The sequence below is a fragment of the Lynx canadensis genome, chromosome A3, assembly GCF_007474595.2.
Source record: "Lynx canadensis isolate LIC74 chromosome A3, mLynCan4.pri.v2, whole genome shotgun sequence".
Taxonomy (NCBI): Eukaryota; Metazoa; Chordata; class Mammalia; order Carnivora; family Felidae; genus Lynx; species Lynx canadensis.
The window spans coordinates 116,859,378-116,885,071 of NC_044305.1; the positions used below are offsets into that span (position 1 = coordinate 116,859,378).

Genomic DNA, 25,694 nt, shown 5'->3' on the forward strand with positions numbered 1-25,694 from the left:
CTTATTTTCTTAAATTTAAAAACTTTATGATGGCCGTTTAATACCAAATTAATTTTTACTTTTAAAAGTAGTTCCAGGGGTGCTTGGCTGGCTCAATCGGTAGAGCATGAAACTCCTGGTCTTAGGGTTAAGTTCAAGCCCCACATTGGTTGTAGAGACTACTTAAAAATAAAATTTTAAAGGGGCGCCTGGGTGGCTCAGTCAATTAAGCATGCGACTCTTCATTTCAGCTCAGGTCATGATCCCAGGGTTATGAAATCAAACCCCAAGTCAGGCTCTGCATTGAGCATGGAGCCTGCTTAAGATTCTCTTTCCCTCACTTGTGCTCTAAAATAAAAATAAAATAAAATCTCAAAAAAAAAAAAAAAAAAAAAAAGTAGTTCCAAGGAAAAATAGTAACAGCAATTACTACAAAAAAGGGAAGAAGAAAAAAGGGGGGCACTACTGGGCATTCTCAGACATATCCAAGAAATTAAATGTCCTCAGTAAAACATCAGTAAATAGACATTACTGCACTAACCCAATGGTCCTTTTTCAAGAAAATTAGACATTATCCTAAAATTTTTTAAGAATGTTATTTATAACGTGCCCGGTCACAAAAATATTCAGACCCCTCTACCTCTAAGCAAGCAAGGATGTGGTACTATGATACAATGCTCTTAAATTTTTCTCATAAAGTCGGTTTTTTAGGCAGGCTCAATTCTTCATTACAAGTCAAGGTAAATATAACGTTAAATACAATAAAGCAAGTCTCACATTCATCATTTATATTACCCATACAAGCTGTGACAGATTCCTTCAAGGCAACGCTACCTCCCAGGCCCAAGACTACATACCAGACGTTAAGTAGCCGGTCATGCACTGCTCCTGACAGGAAATAAAGGCCTGTGACCCCATCAAAGGGCTGGCTCTCACTAGGAGGTCTGACAGTAGTGAAGACGAGTGAGGAAACAGGCGTTGCATGTCCTGTGAAGTGCTAGAGAGAGTTCAGTCTCGTTTAGGAGAGGACACAGAACAGTGACAAAAGTGAAGAGTCCTTATGGACCATAAACAATACAGATGATCCATATATGAAATCAGAAGTCCAGACTAAAGGTAACAGCTAAATTTAATTCTAAGCAACTGAGATTATTTGTGCTACATTCCATGTACTTTCAAAAACTCCACCTGAGGGGTGCCTGGGTGGCTCAGTCAGTTAAGGCTCTGACTTCAGCTCAGGTCACGATCTTGTGGTTCATGGGTTCGAGCCCCACGTCAGGCTCTGTGCTGACAGCTCAGAGCCTGGAACTTGCTTCAGATTCTGTGTCTCCCTCTCTCTCTCTCTCTGCCCCTGCCCTGCTCATACTCTCTCTCTCAAAAATAAACATTAAAAAATTTTTTAATAAAAAAATAATTAAAACTCCATCTGAAAATCACCATGCCCTAACAACTCCCATGGCCCTACCCATAATCTTTATTTTTTCCATCCTGCATTAAAGACCCGCTTAATTCTATCTGGGTGCTCAGACACAGCCAAGGAATTGTAGGTCTTCATTTTACTCTCAGTGAGTCGAAACCACAATTTTAAGGCATCATCACAGCACCAAATATACACCCCGTAGCACACTCAAAAATATAATACTACATATCCCCATAGTCAAATACTGCAAATGTAGTAAATACAAGATGCAAGGAAGAAATCAAACCTAGTATATCATTATACAGCAGAGTAAAAGATTTTTAATTCAAATTCTACTTATTTGTTCTATTCATTTCTCAAATGCATGTGAAACGGACACATCTAACCTATATCAACACACCGATTTGGAAGCTAACTTTCATCTTCTGATTCTACTATTTGATATGCCTGAAAATAACAAATCTGTACTCTTAAAATGACATTCTATGGCTCAGACTTTCTGCCCTTCTCCATACTTACTCTAGACAAATGTTAGGCTTACAACTAATTTGATTCACTCACTCTGTAGATTTCTTTGGTCTCCAAAACCCATAGTTTGATTGTTCGACCAGCTGAAAGCAACATCTTTCCATCTGGGCTAATACACAGGGAACTGACGCTGCTGTTGTCACCTTTCCATTTGCTGTAAAGTGAAGAGAAACAGAAACATCTCCATGAATGGGGAGAAAACTTTATTCGGAGCAAAAAAGTAACAAAAAACAAATAAGGTATTAAAAATATCACTTAAGGTTCCATGCAATTATTCCCTAAAAGCCTGTGTAAGGTGACTAACCTTGAATCTAACACTAAGGTAAAGCCTACCCAAAGATTTTCAAGAGGTACCAGAAAATGGATGAGTAAGAGATTTAAGAATACAAAAATGGGTAGCTGTGTATCCTGTGTATGAAGTGGATTTTGTTAATGCCCAGGAAACTACCTGGCTGGCTGGACCTCCACAAGTCCATCCTATCCCCACCATGGTTCCCACACTATGTGGAAGCCTGGCCTTTAATTTACTTAGCAGCACAAATTACTTCTCAAGCTACAGTCCAAAAAGGTTATTTCTACCTCAAATCAACATAGGTGCACTCCCATCTGACAGAGTAAAATAAGTCAAGTATAGATGATCCCCTTCTAATACCTGAAATATGATTGGCATGAGTCTTTGTACTTTGTTGCACACATTAATATAAATAAACAAGGAGCTTGGTTATTCACTTATAAAATCAAGAAATAATAGTAGCAATCCTCTTACCAAAGACATGAATTATAAAGTAAAAGAAAACACACTGCTCTGCCAATCACATTGGAGTATGTCAAACTACTCATTTGGAAAAACAAAAGTAGATTCCTCTCTTCTACTACACACACAAAAAACTTGACTAAAGCTAACAGATTAAAAATAAGTATTAAAAAGTGCACAGGAGAGTGTTTTTATAATCCTGTTTTAGGAAAGGCCTTCCAAAGCAATTACAAACCAGAAATCATAATGGTAAAAATAACCTGATTTAAATAAGTAAAACTTCTGTACCACAAAATAAGTCATAAATTTAAAACCAAAAAGCTAGAAAATATCAAAAATATATACTACAGGAAAAAGATTAATACTCAGAATACATAAACAGCTCTTTATATTCAAAAACTAGATCAGATTAAAAAAAAAACTCAAAAATACACAAAAGATATAAACAGGCAATTCATAGAAGAAATACAAATTGTCAATAAACATGAAAACACTCACCCTCACTAGTAATCAAGGAAATGCAGCAATAATACAGGACACTTTTTCCTTCACCCTTTTTTCAGTTGCTAACATTTTTGATAATTTCTCAACAATTCCCACAGCTTCAACATTTTATATTCATTATTCAACCCCTATTCACTTAATATACATATAAAAAAAAGACATGATCACCACCCCGACAAGTGTCCCTGAATCTATCTCCTCACTCAGCACTGAAAATGCTAGCAAAGAGCTAACACCACTGCTGAGCTCCCTCCCCAGCCTCCATTAAGAGCTCTGCAACTCAAAGTGTAACCTCCTACACCAGCATCACCTGGGAACTAAGAATGGACTCCCAAACCCGACCTAGACCTACTAAATCAGTTCTATCTGCGTATGTAACTCACGTGCACATCAGAGCTTGAAAAGCACTAATCAGAAGATTCCTCTCTAGGAAATGTGACCGGTGCCAAGGTAATAACCCACATATACTGACATTCAAAGGCTTCCCCCTCACTCCACAAATGAAGCCCAGCAATTGAGCTGCCACCTACACAAGCCTTCCAATCAGTTTCTTCATGTTTCATTTTCAAATAGCAACAGGCAGCCAAGGATCCCCCGTCATTTCAAGAATGCCTTTAACTAACATAAAAGACAGAAGCTAAAATCAAACAAAAATCAACACATCCTCAAGAGGGAAATGATGTTAGGAACAAAAGAAAAATACTTTAAAATCCCGTAATTATTATCTTCAGAGAGTTAGAAAATATTATATCCATGAAAGAAACATGATGCAACAAAAAGAAACATTGAGAGAACAAAAAACAAATCTCCCAGAAATTAAGAATATGGTTAGAGAAATGTAAAATTTCAACAGAAAATTTGGAAGGTAAAACTGAGGCAATCTCCCTGGTAACAGAAGAAAAAGACAAAAGGGAAACTAAGAGAGAACAAAGAAACCTAAAGGATCAGTCCAGGAGATGCAATATCTAAGTTACAACAGACTGTACTAGAGAAAGATCAAAAAAACAGAGAAGATGAAATTATCAAATACATGCTACAAGAAAAATGAAGGAGTGCCTGAGTAGCTCAGTTGGTTAAGCATCAACTCTTGATTTTGGCTCAGGTCATGATGATCTCACGGTTCATGACAGAGCCCCACTCCCCTCTCCAGCCCAGGGCTTTGCACTGAGGGCAGGGAGGCTGCTTGAGGTTTCTGTCTCTCTCTCTGCCCCTCCCCTGCTCACACTCACTCTCTCAAAATAAATTAACACTAAAAAAAAGAAAGAAAAATGAAGAGCAATTTTCTTCAAAAATGAAGAAAAAATAACCAACGAACCAATGCTTCAAAATCCTGAAGGAGAATTACTTCCAACCTAAAATTCCATATCTTCAAACTAGAATTAACTGTGAGGGTACAATAAAGGCGCTGGTGGACAAGCAAAATCTCAGTAAATTTACCATCAACACACTTTTCTTATGAAGCCACCAATTCATGTGTTTCACAAAAAAGAGAGTAACCCAACAAAGAGAAAAATGGGACCTAGGAAATAGAGGTTCCATTTGACAAGAGAATTTTCAGGATGATAATGTAAGAAAATCCCAGGATCCTCACTGTTTAGCAGACCTTGAAAGGTGACTGAGAAGTCCTCCAAGAAATATAATATAATTAACTGAATAACTGATGTGCTCCAAAATAACATGCAACTGTGAGGGTGAAAACGAGCTAACGACAAGTATATAGAAAACTAAGCAAATGAACAACAAGGAAATTATAAACCCCAAGAAAAGCAGAGTTTTGTGCCAAAAAATATAAACCTAGTAGAGTACAAGGCTTATCTGTAATAATATTTAAGCAGTCATAATGCAAACAAATAGCCCTTCATCAAAAAATTGTGATGGGGCGCCTGGGTAGCTCAGTCAGTTGAGCGTCCAACTTAGGCTTAGGTCATGATCTAACAGTTCGTGAGTTCAAGCCCCACGTCGGGCTCTGTGCTGACAGTTCAGAGCCTGGAGCCTGCTTGGGATTCTGTGTCTCCCTCTCTCTCTGCCCCTCCCTGGTTCATGCTCTCTCAAAAATAAACTTAAAAAAAAAAAAAAAACAAAAAACAAAAAACTGTGATGTTGGGAGAATGGAGAGGGTGAGAACTAAATCCTCATCTTCCATAGAAGTCAATACATAGTACCTAAAATGGTACACAATCCACTGACAGCAGCATAGGAATGCCAAGAATGGAGCTGGGAACACAACACTATGAGATAGTAGTGTGCATGAGAGCTCAGGCTCTGACCCAACCATTTCTCAACTGTAAAACAGGAACAGAGCCCACTCAGAGTGCTATGGTTAAATACAATACTGTGTAGAATGCACTGAACAGAGCCTTAAACATTAGTCCCTATGTGAAGCACCTAACATTGTGAACTTTCACCCATGCAGCATTTTAAAAATACAGTTGTGTGGCCCCCACCCCAGACCCAGTGGTGGGAATCTCCACAGGTGTTTCTGACAGTCATCGGTGTGGAAACTGATGCAACAGATAAATGGAGACAAAAACTTACTGAACCTCTAGGGAGATGACCTATTCATCTGCACCTTCCACCCCAAACCCTCATTCAAATTCTAAGCCTCTATTCACCACCCCATCTGCTGGCTCTTGACTTTCATGTATTATTTCAAATTCAACTTGTTTAAAACTCAACATCCATTTCCCTCTTCTGGCTATAATTTCTATGAACTGTGCCACACCACTTGCCTAGTAAGTTCACAAAACTGAAAATGGTTACATTTAACTTCTTTTGTCATTTAATTCCCCTTTTCAGGCTCCCCAAATGTACTTGTTGCTATCTTCTTCACTCTCACTTTCCACTCTTACCATCCTACATTTAAACTACCACAACCACCTAGAATCTGGCTTCTCTGCCTTTGAACCTGCTCCTTTCCATATACTCTAGACAGTGCTGGCAGATCACCTTTTCCTAAAGCGTTATCTTGGTGACTTTATTCCCAAGACATGACCTTCAGTGGCTCTCTCCTGCTTACGACATAGAATCCAAACCTCTAAGTAGTTTTAATATAGTAGAAAAGCACTGTACCAGAATTCAAGACAGCAGGATATGAACTCCTTCCCTGCCATTTATTAGTGATAAGACCACAGGCACCATTATCCTTCTTAGGGTCCTTATCTACACAAGTTGAACTAATTCAACACTTACTGAACACTTACTATAAAGCCTATCACAGGATTACGTGCTTGAAACTGGAAGAGTTGGTTGAGATTTTTTATCTATGACAGTTAATGCCAGATTCTTAATATACTTTGGCCCACATCCTCTACCAGTCATTATTCCCTAGTACATAAATCTTCCAATCTTTCACTTCCTTTTTCCCCAGACTTTGGTCTTGCCATTTCCCCACATTCCTTCCCCCATCCTCTTCTATCCAAATAATACCTCTCCCAGAACGCCCAACTGAAATCCCTTCTCTTCCACCAGGCCTTGCCAACACTATCCACCTCATTTGACCAGTAATTACTTGCTACCTTATGTTTTCTCTTGTGCAGTTATTTGACTCTTGCATCATTTATTTAATGTTTATGTACTAAAATCTTGCATGCCTGATTTGATTTAAAGTTCCTTGAAAAGTCTATACCCTCATTAGTATCTACATTCCCTGTGTCCAATATCAGACTTTACCTACAGCCAAGAATAGTCTTGATTTATCAAACTCTAATGAATTTCCAACAGTAACCAAGTTACCCAATACCATAGAACCATCAATGTTACTCACCACTTTACTTTGCATGTCTGTGTATTCCATTCCACAATGTGTTTATCATCTGAACAACTATATAAACAGCCATTGTCTTGATGCCACTGTATGCAATTGACCTTGTTGTCATGTCCACCACTCTAAAGGTCAAAAAAAAAAATTAAAAGAAGAAACTCGTCTTATAGAACATAATTACACCCTGGAATCATTACAAAGAGTTAACAAAAAAGACAGGCGTTAACCTAACCAAAAACACCCTACCCTGCATCTATCCATTTCCAACATCAAAAATGAGATAAATCAGCTATAAATACATCAAATGTTAATTTTCCCTTCTCTGCTTCCCTTCTATGTTTTTACACACTTCCACATCATAAGTCAAAGAATGCTAGTCCTAAATGCCACTTGCTTTTCACAAGAATGCCAGCACTAAGGCAAGATAAAATACTTCATGTACAGTGGCAGAAAGTTTGTGACACTTGAGTGAACTAGTAAAGTCAAATCTTGGAGTTTAAAGTCAGTACTTCAGGTAAAAACCACATCTAATCAAAACTATCCTTGAAAATCCCTTTTTTAAAAACTATCAAAACCATCTCAATAAAGAAATCACTGTTTCTTCAAGTAAACACAAAATATCTCCTTGTGTTAAGGAAAATACGATACGAACAAGACTTTAACATACTCAGCATAGCAAGATGCTCATTCACTTAGAGGCACACAGGAATGGAGACATCAACTGGGGAAGAGCAAGTTCAACTCTCCCACCCACCTCACACACATTCTGGGACAAACTTATTCGGCAGAATAAGCTGCGAAATCATCTACACTGTAAGCAATTGTGACTTTCACTCTACTCGAATTCACATCAATTAAACGAATACATGAATCAACATCACGTACATATGTAAGCTAAGGATAAAACTCAAAATCACTACTTCTATTACATAGATTCTTCCTACCTCAAAAGAAAAATAGTTTTAAATGTTAAGTTCAAAGGCATCTGGGTGGCCTAGTCGGTTAAGTGGCTGACTCTTGATTTTGGCTCAGGTCATGATCTCACAGTTTGTGGGATCGAGCCCCACGTCAGGCTCCACAGGCTCTACGCTGACAGCACAGACAGAGCCTGCTTGGGATTCTCTCCTTCTCTTTCTGCCCTTCCCCTGCTCATGCACACAAACCTTCTCTCTCAAAATAAATAAACTTTAAATAAATAAATGTTAAGTTCAGATACTTCCCTTCGCTAATATGAGCTATCCACTCAAAGAACTAAATCCTGTATCATAGGATCCTATATCATAGACACATACACAAAGAACTGAATAAAAAAACATGCACAGATAAATTCCACTGAAAGAATTTAGTAAGAAAATAAAATTTTCAGGGACACCTGGGTGGTGCACTCAGTTAAGTGTCTGACTCTTGATCTCGTCTCAGGTCATGATATCACATTTCATGAGTTCAAGCCCCACTTTGGGCTCTGTGCTGATGAACGGAGCCTGCTTGGGATTGTCTCTCCTTCTCTCTGCCTATCCCCCCGCTTGTTCTCTCTCTCCCTCAAAATAAATAAACATCAAAAAAATTTTTTTAAAGAAAATAAAATTTTCAAAAGTAGTAATCCAAGAGATATAAAGCAAAACAAAGTAACATTTTCAGTCTGTCCATCTAGCAATTTGCTTATTAGCATTGTAATACCCATAGTGGTAGGGTTGCAGAAAAAAATACCACTATCATACATTGATAGGAGCTAGTATGCCCTTTTGAAAAACAATCTAGCAACTGTACATTTGTTCATTCACTTACATATTCAATAAACATTTACACAATACCAATTATATGCCAGGCACTGCACTAGGCCAATACAATATACTATTACATCTAAATCCCAATAAAAGCATGCAAGATAGGTTATAGAATACCCATTTAAGAAATGAGAAGACAAACTACTTATCCATGACCACATAACTAGAAGGATTCAACCTCAGGACAGACTAGGTCCAAAGCCTGATCCCTTTCTATTTCACCATATCATCCCAACACTCTTTACTCTGACCTCCTTGGTTACTATTTAATAAACTCATTCCCTATTAAAGATTTATGTATAGAGACTCCTGGGTGACTCGGTCAGTTTAACTTCTGACTCTTGATTTTGGCTCAGGTCATGATCTCACAGTTCACGGGATCGAGCCCTGCCATCAGGCTCTGCACTGACAGCATGGAGCCTGCCTGGGATTCTCTGTCTCCCTCTCTCTCTGCCCCTCCCTCCACTACACACGCATACACTCTCTCTCTGAAAAATAAAGTTTAAAAAAAAGATTTATGTATAATCCCATGAAATACCAAAATGATCTAAAAAGGAGTTCTAGGCTCCATCAGCATTATGTCCACAACCACAGTAACTGAGTAAAGCAACTATCACACTGCACAGACGGCTAGGTACCTGCTCATCACAAGACTGATAAAATCAAAGGATGGGCTCCCAACTACAGTGGGGTAAAAGCCTACACGAAGATCACACTTGACTTGGAGAGGAGGGAGGAAATAAGGGAGATTCCCTTCTTACTAATTATACCTCTAAATAATTTGTTTTACAGTTGTGTTTTTATAATCTTTAATATGAAAATAAGTAACATACTTTTAAATGCAGACTTAAAATCAGACAAAATGTTTTATCTATCAAATCAGCTAGGTTTCTGTTAATGTTATTGCTGGGTTTTTTTTAATGTTTTAATTATTTATTTTGAGAGAGACAGACAGCACAAGTTGGGGAGGGGTAGAGTGGGTGAGAGAGGATCTCAAGCAGGCTCCATGCTGCCAGTGCAGAGCCCAGATGTGGGGTCTAAACTCACGAAACCATGAGATCATAACCTAAGCTGAAACCACAAGTGAGACACTTAACTGAGCCGCCCCAGGTGGCCCATTGTTATTGCTGTTTTAATGGGAATATTCAATGGTGGAAATAATGCTACTGGAATACAGGTACAGTCTTTTCATTGCTGACATAAGTAAAATTAGAAAAATGCTTCCAGAAGGGGCGCCTGGGTGGCGCAGTCGGTTGAGCGTCCGACTTCAGCCAGGTCACGATCTCGGGGTCCGGGAGTTCGAGCCCCGCGTCAGGCTCTGGGCTGATGGCTCGGAGCCTGGAGCCTGTTTCCGATTCTGTGTCTCCCTCTCTCTCTGCCCCTCCCCCGTTCATGCTCTGTCTCTCTCTGTCCCAAAAATAAATAAACGTTTAAAAAAAAAAAAAAAAAAAAAAAAAAAGAAAAATGCTTCCAGAAAAGTATTTGTATACTATGCCTAAAATGCCTTAACATTAAAACACTCTGACTCATTACTTACAGGTAATTTTGGGAATGGAATCCATGTAAACAGATAAAAAAATGTGTAACAACAACAAAAAATTAGAAGCCACCTTAACAGTAATAGCTAAACTGCCAAGGGACTATCCAATTTAGTGGGATTTTAGGCAGTCACTGAAAATGTTTATAACTAGTTCTTGAAAAATACGAAAATGTTGTAATTGATTTAAAATTTTTTAATGTTCATTAATTTTTTTGAGAGAAGAGAGGACAAGCAGGGGAGGGGCAGAGAGAAAGGGAGACACAGAATCTAAAGCAGGCTCCAGGCTCTGAGCTGTCAGTGAAGAGCCCAATGCAGGGCTGGAACTCAGGAACTGTGAGACCATTAACCTGAGCTGAAGTCAGACACTTAACCGACTAAGCCCTGCTCATGTTGTAATTTAATGGAAAATATCAGGATACGAAATAAGAACTGTATTTCTTAAACATGTACATAAAGAAATGCACAATCTATTAAATCTCTCTCAGTGGTAGATATAAGAGTAATTCTTTTTTCTCTTTTCGACGTAATGTAGTTCCAAATTATCTATGGAGCATGTTACTTAAAAGAGAAAACAGAAGGGGCGCCTGAGTAGCTCAGTTGGTTAAGCATCTGACTTCGGCTCAGGTCATGATCTCACAGTTTGTGGGTTTGAGCCCCACGTCAGGCTCTGTGCTGACAGCTCAAAGCCTGGAGCCTGCCTCAGATTTTGTGTCTCCCTCTCTCTCTGATCGTGTTGTCTCTCTCTCTCTCTCAAAAATAAATAAACATTTAAAAAAATTTTAAAAAGAGAAAACAGGAGGGTGCCTGGGTGGCTCAGTCTGTTAAGCGTCCAACTCTTGATTTCAGCTCAGGTCATGATCATTCATGGTCATGAGTTCAAGCCCCTCGTTGGGCTCCATGCTGAGCATGGAGCCTGGTTAAGAGATTCTCATTCGCTTTCTCTCTCTCTCTCTTAAAAAAAAAAAAAAAAAAAACTAAAATAAAATAAAAGAGAAAACAGGGGTGTCTGGGTGGCTAAGTCCGTTAAGCATCTGACTGTTGATATCAGCTCAGGTTCATGAAGCTCAAGTCAGGTTCTGGACTAACAGGAGGGAGCCTGCTTGGGATTCTCTCTCCCTCGGTCTCTGCCCCTCCCCCACATGCACACACACTCTCATACTCTCTCAAAATAATTAAACTTTAGAAAAAAAAACTTAGATTAAAAAAAGAAAAAACACTGCTTGATTCACATATACAGAAAGCATTCCTAAAGAAAAAGTTCAGCAAACACCAAAAACATAATGTAGTAGATAATGTCTGAAACAAATCATTCTAAGTTAAATCACTGTCCTATAGTATATATTTGCTCTGTGATACTGGGGCTAGGACTCCAAACCACATTCTTGCTTTGCCAGCTGCATGGCCAGTAGGCTCCACCAATAAGGGGTGCTAGAGGGAGACAAGGCTGGAGGAAGAACAAGGGACCTGTTCCTTCCTGTCTTCTAGTGTATATCAGCCCAGACTATCTTTACCCCAACAGGGCAATGCTTCTGGCAGCAGCTGAACCCAATATGCAATTTTTCCAACCCCTGGAATAGTCTCCTCCCCTCCTTTCAGAGACACTAGCAGTCAGCTAGAGCACTGTCCTCAGAGGTCTGGACCTCAAGTCCATGGGGCCACTCCTCCTCAAGAGACAGCAGCATAGAAAGCAATACCTGTTCCTTAAAGGTCTGAGTTGCAGCAATAATCCCACTGCCTCCTTTGTTCTCTGGCCCTGGAAGTGGTGAGCTCTTTCCTGCAGTCACTGTTTGTGATACCTTGAACTTATTACCTCTATTTTAAACCTCATCAAAAGTTCTTCGTATTCTGACATATAATGAAGATTACGTTACCTGTCACAGCTATTAGCAAATATCACTATACACAATTTTAAATGTGGGAGCAGAAATATGTGCCTATAGTACAGATCCTATGGCATTATCCTGAACTGTTGTTTTTAATAAATCTCTAATAGTTTCCCCACCACCTTTTATATACAATATATGTCTGTGCACATACAAATATCTATACTTACTATCAATTTACTGTGTAATTCTCCTTTTACTGTACTGTATAATAAAATACTACCAACTGCTGTACCAAGAGCCAACAAGTCAATCTGGTTACTCGGTCCTATAGCTTCTGATTTCCTTTTTTTCCTCTGGGGACTTTCCTGGGGGGAGGGGGGGAGAAAAAAAGAAAAAACAATTATGTATTTCAATACAAGACATCATTAATGCATAAATGCAAATGCCCACTAGACAACAAATGAAATGACTGCTACCAAAAGACACTTTAAAGACAGGGGTGGGGGAATTCACTCTCAAATGCTTTCTTTCTATTTAGGAAAAAAAAAAAAAAACTACTCCAATGAAAAGAAGAGCTCGTAAGTCTCAGTCCCTGCCTCCTACCTCTCTGGAAGGGAGGGAGCAAAGACAACATGGTATGCTCTTGGTATTCTCTTAAAAAATCCATGCAGCCTCACTGCTGCTTCCACTTCTCAGAAATGAACCACTCCTGATAGGTCCAAGGGAAGCCTCCACTCCCAAGCAGAGATTATAGACCCAAGCAACCAACACTTTCCCTTTTCCTCTCATCTTTCCTTTGAGTTCTACCTTCATTCCCAGGAGGGGACTCTAATGTTTTTATAAACACACATTTATTTCGGTTTCAGTCAAAAAAAAAAAAAAATCATTGTAACTAATAGCTCACACTAGAAGTTGCCCTAGTGTGTGAGAATTAGGGTTAGTCAGAAAAGTGCCATGCAGTCTTGGTGATCCTAATGACTTAAGAGGCACAAATTTCAATCTAATGTCTAATGCCACAAGACTTCTTTGATTTACTTCAAAAATAATACTAACGGCTCCCATATGCCAAAAACAATCAATGAGCACGTCACATCAAAGTATATTTATAATGCTGAAAATTTACCATTTCAGAACTTCTCTTCCATACGTTTTTTTAAATTAAAGCTTGCCAGCCTGTACTTTAGCATAAAGTGCTGAGAAAGCCATTCTTTTAATATAAAACATTGTTTTAATATAAACCACTAACCCTGGAAAAAGAACATATTCTCAATAGTGCAAGATCTTTGCTCTAGAGCAAAAACAACAGAAAATTTGCCCCAAAAGCCACCAACATAAACTATGATGTTACAAATACATAAAAAATATCAAGGAGGAGATTTATACAGCATTTTCCATTTTTTTGAGTTTTCTTATGGGGCTGTTACATTTGAAGAATTTTATTCATTTGAACACTTAGGTCACAAAAAGTAAAAAGATTTAACAAAAAATAAATTTTTATATATAGAAAAAAATACACATTTTGCAAGTCCTGAGGAAATGTATCTACGTTAATAAACCCCAAAGAGAAGTTACAATTAAAAGCCAAACTATAAAAGTCTGATGGTCTTATCAGTAATTTAATTTGCTTAAAACATTGAAACCTTAGCACAAGCAATGTCCTATGTCCCACCTTCAGTTAAACAAATGTCTAAAGCCAAGTCTGAATGATCCCACAAGGCAGATGTGGTTTCTGCACAAGGTTATAAACACAAACACCTATTTCAGGCAAGGGCAGTGGGGGAAAGTATACCAACCTCCTACTACACTTCATCAGAAAACTCTTCTCTGAAAGATTCTAGAACTTATTTCTCCAACTCTTGGTTTTCCCAAATCAAATCAAAATTATCCACACTGAGGTTTCTAATGTGTGAAACATATGCTGGTCCAAATATGTATATGTGTTTTTGGAAATACGAATTTGCACTAAAAAGCACAAAGAAATTTTAGAAATTAAACATTAACATATTCAAAGCCCTAATTTCCCCATCAACAAAATCTGTATTTTGGGGAGAAGCAAGCAGAGACAAGTGGAGGAGCATCCACAGAGCCTATGCCCAATTTTGAGGATTACTGGTCTAAACCTAAATAATAACACAAGTAACACATCTCAAAGAACTACTGACTCATGCATATTTTCTCTGAGTTGGACGATCTTTTTAAAAATCACTTCCAAGTTAGCAGGATGAGCATGTCTGAACAAGTCAACCAGATAAGCTTATGTAAGCAATGTGCATTTTAGTGAAATCTACTATTTTAAATATTACCCCATTACCAAATATTTCTGAAACCAAGAATTTAAAGCTAATATTTATAGATTATGATAGACCTTTGTCAGCATTTTCTTTCTGAACCTGTTGCTCCTGTGATCAAAAACTTCAATGATTCCCCAGAGAACAGTAAATCAATATAAACAACTTGTATTCAAAAGCATCTGCAATTTGCCTCCAACCCACCTTTTCCAACCTTATTTCTAATTCCATCTTTACATTACACCAATCACTAACACTTTCCCATTTTGCTTCTGCTTTTCCCTGAACCTGGAGGGGTCTTTTCCTGCTCACCTCAATTTTTACCTGGTTAAAAATCTATCCATGCTTCAAGGTCCACCTCAACTCTCATCTCTCCACAAAAATCTCTTCTTTCCCTTAAGGCACACATCATACTGTGCTCTGCATTACAGACACCGCACATCTGAATTGTCCATTTCTTCCCTGATGTCTCAGTCATACTCAGTTTTACTTCCTCTAAAGTGCCTAACACAATGTCATGTGCACACTCATTATTTACATATAATTATATAAAGTAATGAAAAGAGTAGGCTACTTTAATTCATATTTGTGATTGGAAAATTGGGAGTTCCTGGGGGACCAGGAGTGAAGCCCAAAAAAAATGTGATTTCTTACAGAGTCTTTTTCAATGTTGAAAGTCTGAGCTAAACAATAAAGAGCAGCACCAATCTGAAAAAGTTTATCAGCATTTGATCCAAAAGGCAATCAAAAGGCTGGGTGAGAGTGTCACCAACATATGTGCAGGATTTACAAAATCAAGACAGGGCAGATGTGAAAAACAGAGGAAAAAAGCACATCCATTGATGAGAAGTCTGAATTTGACCAATTAAGCAATGACTTTTTAGACTGAGATCCCAGAGTAAGAAGAGTTTACATGGACAGCCAGTACACACACTCATAAAAATACATACATATAAGCGAAACAAGTTCCATAAAAACCATATCCTTTCCCAAGCAAAACACACTCTGATGGTCTATTTCATTTAACACTATCACAACCCACTAATCTGTCTCACAATCCACTAATGGATCAAAACTACTTTTGAAAAATTCTGACCTCCAGACACCAAAAATTATGCCGAAGTTTCAAGTTTCATTCTGCAATTAGTCTCCTACGCCTTTTCTTGGCCTATCTTATCATCATTTCTCTGGCAAATGTTTAGGTTTCATAGATAACAGTGAACAAAATGTGTGCATTTTACATATAATTACATACAGTCTTTATATCAAAAACACTTAAATTCTAATACACAGGAACTTCTATTCCTGTCAACAGGATCTAATCTGCAAACTTTACCTTGTTTTCAAGTTCAAATACTGGAAAGACCCTAAGATAGAGCATCATGCAGGAACACAACCAGACTGTACTACATCTCCAAGGGATGAGAATGGGAATACTCAGCTCAGATTCTTGCTAAAAACATTCTTAACGCTACTGTGCTTGCCCTGTCTCATGGCTGAAATCCATGTGTTTCGTTCAACAAGTACTAAGCTGCGTGAGACCATTTTAACTGCAGTGACAGCAAAGGAGCATAAACACATTTCCTGTGGTAGCTAACAGTCGACAAGGTCTGTTTCTTCAGAGCTGTACATCAGCTAGGGAAGGAAAAGTAGATAAGTTTGAGAGATTTAAGGGGGCAATGAAATACCAGGGTCAGTTACTAGGTGGCTCAGCTACTTCCTCCGTGGCTTTGGCATAACATCTCCGCCTCAGTTTACACACATACACCTGAGGAGCTGTAAAAACAGCCATCTGTCGATAGTCCATCAGTCTGTCTTCTTGCACTTTGCTTATCCTCATTAGAGGTCCTCTTCCCCCAGGCCCCATCAACCAAATGAAATGCTCAGCTATATAACATGTACAAAAACCTTCCAAACACTACTGTGGCATGTGAAGTATTAGAATCATTCTGTGACCAAGAACAAGAAACAGCAATCCGATTTTTCTAAACATTTACGAAGTACTGCTTTAATTCTTGTTACCCAAGCAACCCAGCACCAACTCATTTTTCTCCACTCAGTAGTAATGCCACCAAACTTTGTCTTTGGGTGGCAAATTGCCAATCACTGAACCAGATACAAGATACCATTACAAAATGATTTACAGAGGAATGTTAGCAGTAAATAGTAAAATGAGCCCATAGAGAATGCTAACTGAAGCATTCAATAACAATTAACATTTACTGAGCACTTACTACAGCAGTCATATAATTCTCTGAAGACTCTGAAAGGTGTGTGGTATAATCTCCACTTCAGGTTTGAGTGCCAAAAACGTTAACATGCTGGGAACACTGGCTTCAGAATAACATCCATTTCAAGCCTCATACTCTAATCCTCAAAGATGGGAAATGGAAGGGTTTAAGATGAGAACATCTTAAAACTTAAGTGACAAAGATCATAACCCAGGGGCCTGGGAGCAGAGACTGAAGCAGCTGCTATAAATCACTAATCATTTTCTAGCTTTAAAAAATTATGTGACTTTATTTTACCCCAAAGTATGTGTGCGCATTCAAGAAAATTGCTTCTCCCCTCTCGTCTTCAAGTAAAATTGATGTTCTAGAAGGATACATCTCCAATATGACAAAGACTGGATGTCTCTACATTCCTCCAAGTTCTCAATTCTGTGACTCAAGATCTAGGGTTACCGCGTGAGAAAAGTGGACAAGGAGTCAGAGTACCTCAACTCTAGTGGCCACAATCTCTTCTTTGGTTATTAAAGCTTCAGTGAAGTCACTTGAATTTTCTTAGTTCTGATTCTGTTCTTAAAAATCTTATTTCAAAACATTTCACAAAGTTATGTGGCTAAAACAAGAGCATACAGATAAAAGGATACTGAAGCCTACAAAAACTTTTAAGTAGCCAAACTCTCATTTTTCAATTAAGCCTTCCAAACTAGTGACTTGCTCAATGTGACAAAAGCCAAATTTGAGTTGAGTCCTGGGTATGAAACCAAATTCAGATATTTTTCTATATCAGACTGGTATACATAACCTAAAACTATGACTTTCAACAGGAAATTTGTAACTAGGCCAAAGTTTTATTCCTGAGGCACAGAATGTGAGTTAAGTCAACAGAAAATCAAAGGGGGGTGAGGCAAAGAGGGATGGGGGCAGGCAACAAACTTCTGCCAACCTAATATTAACTATTTGTTGTAAATAATGGAGAACTAAGCCCTAAATACCTGAGTTCTACTTCTGTTTTTGGTTTTTTGCCAAGTTGCTTAATTTTCCAGAGCATCAGTTTCTTCTTCACAAGACAAAAAGTTAATCTTTCCCTGCCAGGACTAACCATACAAACATGAGATATCAATAATGACCAGTGGTTGTAGCACTTACATTATTCTAAATACTTATGTGTTATTAAACATGTTCACCTTCACAACCATTCTATGAGGTGGGTATTATCACCCCTGTTTTACCAATGATGAATCAGAGGTATAAAAACTACTGAATTACTATGAAGCCAAACCTAGATTAAATGTAAGCAGTAGAGCTTGGATCCATGCATCCAATCATTGTTCCAGATTTTCCCTCAGCATCAATATTGTCATCTGTTTATAGGACTGTTAAGATAGAAACATAGAAAATAATTTTGAAAAGGAAAATTATGCAGATTGCTCTGACTTTAACAATGACGCCTATGATTTTTTTAAGAGTCTGAGTTCACCTTAAGAGCCCCAAAAAGGTTTCTTTTAATAATCAACTAAAGTCACTTCATCTAGAAACTATAAAAAGCTATCTTAAGATCTGAAAAATACCTAAATATACTCATCCAAAGCATAGTTAGATGTACCCCTACTTTCAACCTAAAAATTTAGCAGAAAGCTCCCCACGGTAGTCAGATGGAGTTAAAACTCTGTCTTAAATACTAGCTTTTGAAGTTTTACCCATAGTGTCAGCTAAACATGATACCTGAGGCTTCCAAATCACGTTAGAATGATTCCGTTTGACTACTCTATACCTGTAGTATCCACGTGCATGTGAGTTAGAGCAGACGTAGTCTAGTGACTAAACAGTGAGTGGCATCTTACCTGAGATGGGGCCCTAACAGTGAAAAGCCTTCCCTAACTCGGCAGTGTCCCATCTAAAAAAACTTCACCTGGATTGACATTCATTAAATTAAACCGGCCACTTCACTTTACCTCCACATCCTATAGCAGACTTCAGACTTGGTTTAAAAAGGGTGTATAAAGGGGAAATTGAGATGTTAAAAAATAAAAAAGCATATAGTTTCAAAATACTGAGAATGGAAACAAACCTGGGAAAGTCAAGAGTTTCAAGAGTGAGAGTCCCACACACTGGACGTGGAAGAGAACACGTGGTGAGCTGCACCCAAGGGTTGGGGCGGGGGGGGGGGGAAGGGGGGGTGTCCGGAAGCAAGGAAACAGACTCACTCATTCCAATCGCCTAAGGCAAAGCCGATGAACTAGAGGAATCGGAAAAGAACAGTACAGTCCCAAGGAGGGACTCTGTCAAAAGCCAAGACGCTGAAGAGCACATGTTGATGCGAGAGGCTTGGCAGAAGCAAGCCGCCCTGGGGGACCGGGGGCCTATGCGAACATGGCGGCCCCGACGACAGCGGGGCGCGGGGCACAGACCGCATGGAGTCAGTCGGTGGGACTCCAGTCAACGGCCCATCGGATCCAGCCGCGCCCTCTTTCGCTACCCTGCGGACAGGCCGCACACGGGACTGGCGAAGTGGATGGAGTCCGCGCCGCCGCCACGCTCTGTGCCTCCTCGCCCCGGGCCTCGCAGGGCCGCGCGAGCTGCCGGGCCACGCGCCGTGGGGCCGAGGGTGCACTGAGGCCGAGCCCGGGCGGACGCCCGCCCCCCGCCGTCCCGCCTGCTTTACCTTGGCCTGCAGCCGCGCTGGCGCCCAGGCCAGGCAGGTGCAGGTACCGCTGAGGTGCGCGGAAGGCACGTACTCTTGGTGCAGCCTATTGTTGGCTGTCTCCCACACTCGCAACTGACCGTCGGCAGACGCCAAAGCGAAGTAGGCCTGGTTCAGCGGGGAGAAGGCGCAAGGAACCCCTGCCGGGGACAGGGGGTCTGCAACACCACGGCCGCCCGCCGCCATTGCTGCCCTGGCTCCGCGGCAGCCACGTGTTCGTCTGTGCGCATGCGCACCGGCGCGGGGCGGGGCCTGGAGGGAGGAAGTCGGGAGGAGGGAGCGTAGACAGCCGAGGGAGCGGCTCCTCGCGTCTTGAGCAAGCGTTGGGCGGACCCAGCCTGTGGACGGTGGCCCAGAGGGCCCAAAGCTAACTTATACTGCGGGGGAGGGGACTGTGGAGGGACGTGACCGCAGACTGGAGAGCGGGACATTTCTTTTCAAAAAAAAAAGAAAGAAAGAAAAAGGTTTGGGTTTGTTGTTTTTTTTAAATTATAACATGATTGAACTCAATGTTTAGAAGAAATAATCACATAACTCCATGATTGTGACACTTGTTTTCATTTTTTCTTATCCACTTCCACGCTATAATCATGTGCACACATAACACACGTAATTTATTCAGACATCATAGTGTAAAAGTAATGGTAGGAGCTGCTTATTTCGTCAGGATTAATCCCATGTTACTACATCAAATAGACAATTTGTAATGACTCCAGAATGTTTCAACAAATCAATGCATTCTAATTCAAGAAATGCCAGATATTATTCAGCCCACACAGCTTATTGCCTAGCGGTAAAGACAAAAAACACCACCTTCAGGGATATAGGGAGACTCTGAAGCTTTACAAACAGGGAGTGCCAAGGTAACATTTGCGTTTTAGATTATTTGGAATAACAAACAGATCTACATTTCTTAAAAGGCCTCCTGGCCTCTGGATGGAGATGTTAGAGGGGCAAGAATGAAAGCAGACACACAATACAGAAGGACACTGGTGGGCTGGACTCAGATGAAAGCAGTAAAGGTGGGGAGAATGACCAAATTCCACATGTAATCTGAAATTAGAGCCAACCACGTTTGCTAAATGATTGCAAAGGGTAAGAAAAAGACAGGTGAAAGATGATTCTAAGGCCTGAACAAACTACTAAATGGTGATTCCATCAGCTGGATTGGGGAAACGGGTTTGGTTGGAGTGGAAATCAAGAGTTCTGTTTTGGACAGTTAAGTATGATATGCCTATTGTACCTCCAAATAGAGTTGTTCAGGAGGAGCTGGCTATAAGAGAAGATCACAGAGATAGAAGTTTGGATGCATTAGCATACAAATGCTTTTTGAAACTGTGGGACTAGTCAGAGCATTTTGGGTATAAGTGCAGATAGAAAAGAAAACTTAGCCCCAAAATGTGCCAACCTTCAGAGGTCAGGAAGAGGAGAAAGATCCAGCAAAGAAGATGAAGAATGGGTAACAGGTAGGATGAAAGCCCAAGAGAATGAAATGCCCTGGAAACCAAATCTTTATAAGGATTTAGGAAGCAAAACTGATCAAAACCATGTCAAAGATTGTAAGATGAAGACTGAAAACGAACCAGGATTTGGCAAGATCAAGGGTGTTGGTGACTTTTCAAAAACAGTTGAGGGGTGCCTGGCCCAGAAGGTAGAGCATGCAACTCTTGATCTCAGGGTTATGAGTGCAAGCCCCACGTTGGGTGTGAAAACTACTTTAAAATAAATCTTAAAAAAAAAAAAATCCAATAGGGGCGCCTGGGTAGCTCAGTCGGTTAAGCATCAGACTTGGGGGCTAGGGTCATGATCTCACGGTTCGTGAGTTAGAGCCCCACTTTAAGTGAGTTTGAGCCCTGCATCTGGTGAGCACAAGTCCCACTTGGGTGAGCCCCACTTCTCTCTCTCTCCCTCTCAGCCCCTTGTGGAATTCTCTCTCTCCCCGTCTCTCTGCCCCTCGCTCACTTGCGCCCTCCCTCCCTCTCTCTCTCTCTCAAAAACAAAACAAAAGCATTTGGGGTGGGAGACTTAGTGTAGAGGGTGAGAAAGAAAAAAGGAGGTGAGAAAGTGCAGAAAAGGGATTTTCAGAAACGTTTTCAAGGACTTTGTTGTAAAGGAGCATATATGAATCTGTATGAAGAAAAGTCTGAGCTAGAGTTATAGATTAGTTAGTCACAAATATACAAGTAAAAATAAAAGCTTGTTGTGCACTCACCATATGTCAGGTACTATGCTAAGTATTTTGTGTGCATTAATCCATTCAGTCCTCACAACAACCCTAGGAAGTAGAAACTATGAATATCTCCATTTTTCAGGTAACAAAACTGAGGTATAGAGCTGAGCAGTAAAGGAGGAGTTGGATTTCTAACTAAGCCATCTTTGAGTATAAACAATTTGACCCAATGAGACTATATAAAACTCAGGTCGATGACCCTTCAATACCCAAAATATCATTCATTGACCTCCTCCTTTTCAATGATCTTGGCCTCTACCTTACTTACTCTCATGGTCACGTCTCAGACCTTATCATTACAATAGCTGCACCCCCTTCCTAATCTCAATTTTCCCACACCACTCTCTAACCATTAACTCCTATCTTTCCGGAAGGCTTGCTCCCTCCAGCTCCTTAATGGCTGCTCCTTCCTCTTAATTTATATTTTTATATATTTTTAATTTTTAAAAAGTTTTTAAATGTTTATTTTTGAGAGAGAGAGAGAGAGAGAGAGAGAGAGAGAGAGAGACAGAGTGCGAGCAGGGTAGGGGCAGAGAGAGGAGACACAGAATCTGAAACAGGCTCCAAGCTCCAAAAGCAGGCTCCAGGCTCCGAGCTGTCAGAACAGAGCCTGACATGGGGCTCAAACCCATGAACCATAAGATCATGACCTGAGCAGAAGGCAGATGCTTAACCAACTGAGCCACCCAGTTGCCCCCTTAATTTATCTTAAAGTCTACGATTACAACCCTCAAATCCCTTGCCTCTTTCCCACATCATAGTCCTTCCGTGGTAAAACTGCAAACCTGGTAAAACCTAACTCTTCCCCCCAAAGCAGCTGAAAGTAACTAGAGAAAAGTCACAGCCACCTATTATGACTCTTATGCACTTTAAATTCATGGTCACAAGCTTCACATGGGAAGTCAATGCTGCCAGGTTATCAATTGTTCCCGAGTCCATTCACACTTCCACTCTCCTAGACACTAATTCTTATCTTCTCCTACCATCTCAAAACTCCAACCTCCTTGCTCTCAGTGGATGACTTTGCTTCTATTTTTTGAGAAAATAGAAGCAATCACAAGAGAACTTCCACAAGCTTCCAGTACCACAAACTCTAACTGACCTGTGCTCTGTCACTCCTGGCACTATGGATGAATTGTCCATGCTCCTAGCAGAGGCTACCCCTCCACATAAGTTATAGATCTCATTATTCCAAAACGTCTTTCCTCTCTCTACCAGCATTAATCTTACTTCTCAACTTAATCCTTCTCATCAACATATAAACATGCTGTTATTTCTTTCTTCCTAAAAAATAAAATTCCCTTTACCTCACTTCCCCCAAAGGCACCGTCCCAATCTTTTCTTTCCTTAAAAAAAAAAAAAAAGTAATCTAATTTTCTTAATCTCTCTCCTCTGATTTCTCTCCTCTAACGGGATTTTCATTCCAACCCATCACTATGCCAAAATTCTCAGTAAGGGCACAGTAACCTCTACATTGCTAAATATGTGTCCATTGTGAGTCTGAATCTCATATGACTTATCAGCATGCTTGTCTTCCGTGGCATCACACCCTCCTGGCTTCCTCTTGCTTCTCTGGCTCCCCTTCTCTGTCTTCTCTCCTGGATCTTCCTTACCTCCCACTCTCTAGCATCAGGGTGCCTTGGGGCACTTCTTTACCTGGGCATGTGACTTTCCAGAATAAAGAGTACATTTCCCAGCTTTCTTTGCAAACTGTGAGACCATGTGACGATAGGCCAGCACAAAATGTCCTTAAAGTGACAGGGGTTGCTATTATTCATTGCTTTTTTCCCTTCTTAATTCCTGGAACTCAAATATGATGGCCAAAAGTTAGAGCACCCATGATGGAGTTTGAGGAGAAAACGACATGCTAAGAATAGCAGAGCAGCAAGATAGAAGGATCTAGAAACCCTGAAGCATGATATACGCTCTGGGCCACCTTGCCTGGACTTCTTTTACACAAGAGAAAATTAAACTACCCTGCTGTTTAAACTACAGTATTTTGGGTTATGTCATATGCAGCTGAACCTAATTGTGCTCATTCTGTTATATCCTTTGCCTCAGCTGATGATACCATCAACTATCCAGTTAGCCACTGGAGAAAGTCAGAAAGCCACCTGTTACCCAATCCCACATCTCACTTCTACCCAAACACATATACATATCTGATCAATCATCAGATTCTATTTTATCTCTTAAATAATTCTCCATTCAATTTCCTCATCTCCATCCAATTCTACCACTTCTGTTCTTATCTTAGCCTTATATCTCCCACTGGAACTGCCACCACTGCTTGTATTAGACTCCCTTTCTCCATGCTGGTCTCAGTGGTACGATTTTTGTAGATTATTAACCTGGCCATTCCACTTCTCCACTTGAAACCCTCCACAAGCTTGCTGGCACCTACAGAAGAAACTCTATGCTGTTTAATATATGTGGATTACAAGACAATCTGTAATCTGGTCCCTGTCACCCTCCCCAATATCATCATTCACTGTGGATGATCTCAAACATCACTAAACCCTGACCTGCTTCCGGTTTCCTGCCCTTATCATTCTTGTTATAGGTCCTGCTCTTTTGCTCTGCCTGTAATTTAAGCTCTTCTAATCCTCTCTCTGCCCCAATTCCAGGCCTTCATTGAACTTACTAACAATTCAACTTTTAACTAATTCTTTTTATCCTACAAAGTGATAGATCCTATCAGTCTCTAATCCTTAACAGAATATTTGCAAATCTAGTCAGAAATATATAAAAAAGATTAAAGACCATGATCAAATGGGATTTATCCCAGGAATGTAAGGTTGGCTTAACATTCAAAAATCAATAACTGTAATATACCATGTTAACAGAATAAAGGATTAAAAATGCATGATAATCTTGAAAGATAAAGAAAAACATTTTTTGATAAAAAAAAGATTTTAACAGGATCCCACACCGATTGATAATTAAAAAAAAAAAAAAAACTTTTAACAAAGTAGGGACAGAAGGGAATATCCTCAATCTGATAAAGGGAATCTACAAAAAACCTACAGCTCACTTCATACTTAATGATGAAAGATTGATGCTTTCCTCCTAAGATTGAAAACAAGTTAATTCTGTCCATTCTGACCAATTCTATTCAATATTTACTGAAGGTTCCACCTATTGCAATAAAGTTACTACTACTACTAATAATACCATCCAAATTGGAGAGGAAAGAATAAAAGTATTTTTATTCACAGATGACTTATAGAAAATTTTGAAGAATCCTCAAAAAATTCTAAAACTAATAAATCAATGTAGCAAGGTCTCAAGGTACAAGATCCATATAAAAATCAATTGTATGTCTACATTCTATCAATAGACAATCAATATTAAATTGAGAATGACTCTATTTGCAATAGCAACAGAAAAAATACCTGGGGGAAAAATGAACAAAAGTTCAAGACTTGTATTCTAAAAAGTATAAAACATTGCTGAGAAAACTTAAAGGAGACCTAAATAAAGGGAAGGACGTTGCATATTCATGAACTGATAAACTCAATATTGTCCAGATAGTAATTGTACTCAATTCGCTCTGTAAATTCAATAATCCCTACAAAAATCTTATCAGGAAAATTTTAATGTTTATTTATTTATTTTGAGAGAGTGTGCATGCAGAAGGAGCAGAGAGAGAGAGAGGGGGAGAGAGAGAGAGAGAGAGAGAGAGAGAGAGAGAGAATCCTAAGCAGGCTCCACACCGTCAGCACAGAGCCTGACACAGGGCTTGAACTCACAACCACTAGATCATGACCTGAGCTGAACCGGAGAGTTGGACACTTAACCGACTGAGCTGCCCAGGTGCTCCTTAGCTGGACTTTTTGTAGAAATTGGTAAATTAATCCTTATATGGAAATGCAAAGTGAAGCAATTATCTAAAAGAAAAACAAATTGGCGTACTCCTACTACCTGATTTCAAAATTTACAATAAAGCTACAATATCGAGACAGTGTAAGAACTTTTAAGATGTACTCTCTTAGCAACTTACAAATATGCAACGTAATATTAACTATTGTCACCATGTTGTACATTACATCCTCAGGATTTATTTATTTTATATCTAGACGTTTGTATCTTTTGACCTCCTTCAATTGACTCCTTCAATTTCTAATACACAACAGTATATCCTAGAGGAGT

General features: G+C 39.6%; 1 protein-coding gene and 1 non-coding gene across 2 annotated transcripts in view; both read right to left on the minus strand.

Moving 5' to 3' along the window:
- The window catches only part of WDR43 (WD repeat domain 43), a 47,067-nt gene extending 27,537 nt beyond the window's left edge, over nt 1–19,530 (minus strand). Inside the window, exons 1-5 of the mRNA XM_030311384.2 lie at nt 19,274–19,530; nt 12,323–12,460; nt 6,949–7,070; nt 1,961–2,081; nt 837–976 (exon numbers count right to left, since the gene is read on the minus strand). Coding sequence (XP_030167244.1) covers nt 837–976; nt 1,961–2,081; nt 6,949–7,070; nt 12,323–12,460; nt 19,274–19,498 — 746 coding nt within the window. The 5' untranslated portion in view covers nt 19,499–19,530. The remainder of the gene's footprint in view (nt 1–836; nt 977–1,960; nt 2,082–6,948; nt 7,071–12,322; nt 12,461–19,273) is intronic.
- Nucleotides 1,499–1,583, minus strand: LOC115511361. The gene has a single exon (XR_003968023.1). It is a non-coding gene; the product is annotated as a small nucleolar RNA SNORD53/SNORD92 (small nucleolar RNA).
- Nucleotides 19,531–25,694: the final 6,164 nt, after the last annotated feature.